This window comes from Etheostoma spectabile, unplaced genomic scaffold, assembly GCF_008692095.1.
Source record: "Etheostoma spectabile isolate EspeVRDwgs_2016 unplaced genomic scaffold, UIUC_Espe_1.0 scaffold00008188, whole genome shotgun sequence".
Taxonomy (NCBI): domain Eukaryota; kingdom Metazoa; phylum Chordata; class Actinopteri; order Perciformes; family Percidae; genus Etheostoma; species Etheostoma spectabile.
In genome coordinates, this window is record NW_022603563.1 from 26,631 (window position 1) to 31,692 (window position 5,062).

The window sequence follows — 5,062 nt, forward strand, 5'->3', positions numbered from 1 at the left end:
CAATACCTTATTAGTGTTTCATTAATGTTTGACCGTATATATATATATATATCTATATATATATATATATATAGATATATATTATATATATAGATATATATATATAATCCGGGTAGACATACTAAAATAAATAACAGACCTTACTAGACAAAGTGGAGTTGTTCCAGTATTTCTACATCTACATTTTGAAGCAGTCCTGCATTTTGTCTGTTGTGTTCATGAAGCCAGGTGTCTCATCACCTGGCAATACCTCACTGAGACCAGCTCTGGTCTTCACCCCCCCCCAGAGTAAATACTAATGATTTGCTCTTTAGAAAAAACAACAGACCAGACACTGTTTAAGACTATATGTCTTTTATTTTTCTATGTGGACAAGATTTGAGATGTAGAGGCTTCATGATGGAGCGTTAGGGTTACACAGATACTGTATATATTAATATATAATAAAATATATGTATATTAATGGACAGAGCAGGTGTGATTTCACCCATTGGTGACAAGAGACCACAGACAAGAGGGAGGAGTGAAGGAGGAGAAAAGGAGCAGTGAGGGAGGAGTCAACAAGACCATAGTTCATAAATGATCAAATGATCATTCTGTGTTGCAAAAGACTTAAAACTAGCGATTGAGACCATAACGAGACCATGCTCTGTCATTAATATTAATATGAATATTATATTATCATTGAAAGTCTAGGGTTGCACGCTGTCCTTGGAGCACACGAAAGAAAATATGCTGCCACAAGGCCCGTCGTACCAGCGGTTAGAGAGAGAGAGAGAGAGAGAGAGAGAGAGAGAGAGAGAGAGAGAGAGAGAGAGAGAGACAGAGAAGAGAGAGAGAGAGAGAGAGAGAGAGAGTTCATAACCAATGACTCACATTCAATGCCTAACTTTTATATTAAAGACTGCAACATACAACAGGAATGTGTTTTTACCTCCATAGTAAATCAGAAGACAGTTCTCCACTGCACCCCCGTCAGGCTGGCCCGCGTTGAAGTAGGTGAAGTCAAATTTGGATCCATCAGACCACAACCACGTACCCTCCTGGAGGAGACAGACTGGTTAAAGTCAAAGTGAAATCTAGAGTTCTTGTTGTTGTAATACTCACTCAGACCAGAAGAGGGTCCTCCTTGTTCTCTACTACAACCTGAGAGGAGCATTCTCATCTAGAGCTCCGTATGAAATCGTATACTTATTTGCAGTTGTATCATACAAATAGTTAAAAAATCATACATTGTGATTTCTGGATGTTTTTTTAAGATTATGTCTCTCACAGTGGACATGCACCTACGAGGACAATTTCAGACCCTCCATGATTTCTAAGTGGGAGAACTTGCAAAATAGCAGCGTGTTAAATACTTATTATACTCACTGTATGTACGAATGCTTAATGAGAACAGGCTGAGAGACCAGTGACATCACTTCCTGTGTGATGATGACAGTCTCACCTTCACTGCGTCAAAGCCTCCGATCCAGGTATATGTGTTTGTAGTGGACACTTGGTTAATGTAGTCTCTGATAAATTTATGTTCCTCGGCTGAATGGATGGAAGCCAGATTCCCTCCAGCGGTCTGGCAGAAGGTCTAATGGAGACAACATCATCAGGTTACAACATTATTAACAGATCTTAGAGCAGTTAAACAGTCAAAGGGGACATTTTATTACTTTTAATCAGTGGTATCAGTGGTGGGAGAAGTATCCAGATCCTGTACTGCTGTAAAACTATTAATACAACACAGTAAAGTAAGTTAATTTATAGTACACCGAGTAGTATGAAGCACATGAGTTAAAATAGAAGTGCTGTACCTCTGCATCGATCCAGGTCTTTGGCTGGATGTTGAAACTGAAACAGCGAGAGCCAAACTGAGTCCAATCAGGAGGACAGGGGGGGTCACCCTGTATGAACAAACACACCAGAACCAATCAGACTAGTCTATATGGACAACTGTTCATTTATGGGTTTGTTCCTCTGCAGCGCTATGGAGATAGAGCTGGCAATGCAAGACTTCAATTAGAGTAACCCAACGAGTTCAAGGTACTGTTCTGACCTGGGGGGGATGTTGGATTGGGATCACTGTGATCACCAAACCCACCCCCCTCCCCTCCCAGGGTCATGGCCCAATCTACCATAGAGGACACTGTTGGGAATATTTATTAGTACTGTAGAGAACAGTCATCTAAACAGAATGGCTGTTCCTGGGACAATAACACAGAGCACATAGTGATACATGCACAAACACACAAAACATACACAAACACACACAGCCCTGTCATTTAGGGGGGGGAGGCAGGTAGACTGATTTGAAGTAGTTTGCATGGACATGATACTGTCCATATGTCTCGGTCTCATCTCATTGGCGTTCTTGAGTTCTTTTGACAGCTGAGTTCAGAGGCTCTGATTGGTTGTAGGCCAACTGAGTGCGGAAGCAGTTTTGGTTAAGACACGCCCCATAATCACAGCCCAGTAGAGCAGTATCAGACTCACATTCTATCTACGTCTTTGGGAAGGGAGGTGTTGTCCTCGGCATTGATGGGTGGAGGGCCAGGAGGCTGGGACCAGTATGAACACCAACCAGGAAGCGCCGAAGTTTAAACCGTGGGAGCCTCCCACCCTAGGATTAAGCAATCACAATAGCTTGCACATTTCCATATATTGAGCTGTGACTTTTGAATTGCATTCTTTTGGGGGGGGCGTGGGGGGGGAAACAGAGTAACAGCAACCCGCTGACCGTGGCTTCTCAAACTGGAAGAATCCTTGGATACAAGTTTCTATTATTATCATTACAGCTTTAATAAACCACCTTAAATGAGACAAGTTGTTTATCTTCTGTCCTAACTGACTAACTGGACCGTGTCGTCAACCCCCCCCTCCCCCCAAAAAAGAGAATTAAATGTCTGAAATGAATTTCCTCTGTATTGCTAAAATGTTGAATCATGCTTCACTTGGCTGATGATGAGAACCAGTTGGTAAAACAGGTTCAGTCAGATTGTCTTTGCCTCCAAGTCCATTGTTAGAAAGGACACACCAGTCCCTACATTTTAATGTTAAAGTCATGTATGAAGAGGTGAAAATGTGGATGATATAGAAAGTTAAGAGAACTTTGCTTCTGTCAGCTGGGTCCATTTCATCCAATACACACTAATGTAAAAATGTCAGAAGGACATTTCCTCTTAGTCTCAAACAAAGCTTAATATTTTAAAAAGTTTTAATGGGATTTGAAAGATAAATAATACCCTGAATGTATAAAGGATGTGTAACATTTTAAAGTTTGAATGGAGTTTCTTGATAAATGTAGGAATGAGAAGATAGCAGTTGAAAATGTATGTATTTGTATACAATTTTAACACTTTCTATTCACGTGAATGTGGAAAACCTTCCTGAAATCGCTGCATGTTTCGGGAATTTTGAGAGTTATGAATATTCTGCATAGAAGCATAAAAGTCCTGATTGAGTTGAACATGTGGATGTTTGAATGAAGTTGGTTTTGAAAAACATGAAAGGAGTTAAGGTTTGAAAAAAGGAGTCCGTAATATTCATAGTGAATTTATAGAATGTATGCCTCCATATAACTTTTTAGAATCAATAGTTAGTCTTAGAAATGTCTGTAAACTAACAGTATGTCTGCATAATGTCTAAAGAATGGGATTCACAGTTGTTTTTCTGTTTATTTACATTTCAGTTGCATTATGGGACATTTAGCTGCTGCCAAAACGTTTAGGTGATATAGATTGGAGGTGAAAGCAACAATTTTGTATCTGTCTGCATTTACCATTAGGTAATTGTGTGAGACAATTAACATGTTTTTTTGGATGTATAGTAGTTTAAATTGTTGTTTGTCTTGGTCAGGTGTTACATATGTGAAATGTTAATTGGAGGACACAGGGATCTAGTTACAAAACTATTGTAAATTATTAACCAGCACTTGGATTAGTGAGCATCAAAAGCATCAGAAATGAGTCAAAAATATTCCCAGCATCAAAAACACCATGCTTCAAAAAGGCTGGAAGAGTTAAATAACAGAAATATTCTGTATTTCATTAAAGTGTTAAACAAGCGTTGTTTATTAATTAAGAAAACATTTCTTGTCAGAAGTTTACTTAACTTACTTAAATTTTAAATAACTAAATTAAATATTCTGTTTTTTAACTGTAGCTACACGCCCCCATTTCCATTTTAATTCCAAGGTAAAGTACTGCGTTGCCAGATCTTTGTTATGTTCCAGATTTATTTCTTCAGAGTGAACTTACGTATGCAGCCAGCAGTCCGCTGGACAGACAGAGACACACAGAGATCAGAAAGACTGATGTCATCTGTGGAAAGACGGTAAAGACAGTCAGCAAACTGCATGCTGGGAGATAATGTCAGACAGTGATAATTAATGAGCCATTTAGCACATTAATGTATTCTGCTAGTTATAAGTGTAAATATATAATATAGATTGGTTTCTATTTGATGGATTATCTAATAATGTTAAAACAAAAAGTACTCCAATACCCCAAGTTTTCTTAAAAGAGAAAATGTCCTCTCAATTAATAATAATAATGTATAATTTATAATACAGGATTAATTATTATAAATAATGTACATGAAATTAAAAGACAGTTACCTTAGCTGAGTGGTGATGGCTGAAACAGAGGAGAAGAACCAGCTGATGACTGACACTGAAAGAAGAATCTTTATATAGTTTATTATAGCGCCGTGGCATCTGAAGTACGTAAACATATGAATTGCTGATTGAAAAGATATTATGTAGAAATGAACAAGGAAACACTTCTTCCAGTAAGAGGTACTGCAACCAACATACTTTTACTTTTCTTCCTTTTCATGCCACTTTATGCTTGTACTCCACCTCTCATCATTTGACACTTAGTTACTTTTTACATAATAAAATGAGTATGTAGTAGTATGAATAATACACTAATCTACCCAGTGTTGGATCTGAACCAGTTGAACAGTACGTCCCCTAGGAGGACACAGGACGATGCCATGTGCTCAGCAACAAAGAGAACGAGGCCTCCATGCAAACTCTGCAGCCTCAAGGTCACACTTCAGAGTTATAAAA

General features: G+C 38.4%; 1 protein-coding gene across 1 annotated transcript; it reads right to left on the minus strand.

The window, feature by feature from the left end:
* Positions 1 to 658: 658 nt before the first annotated feature.
* Positions 659 to 4,720, minus strand: LOC116678795 (galactose-specific lectin nattectin). The gene is made up of 6 exons (XM_032508512.1): positions 4,607 to 4,720; positions 4,248 to 4,310; positions 1,806 to 1,895; positions 1,448 to 1,582; positions 935 to 1,043; positions 659 to 765 (listed from the first exon to the last, which is right to left on the minus strand). Exons 1-6 carry the CDS (start codon positions 4,703 to 4,705, stop codon positions 674 to 676), a joined length of 588 nt encoding a protein of 195 aa, XP_032364403.1. The 5' UTR covers positions 4,706 to 4,720; the 3' UTR covers positions 659 to 673.
* Positions 4,721 to 5,062: the final 342 nt, after the last annotated feature.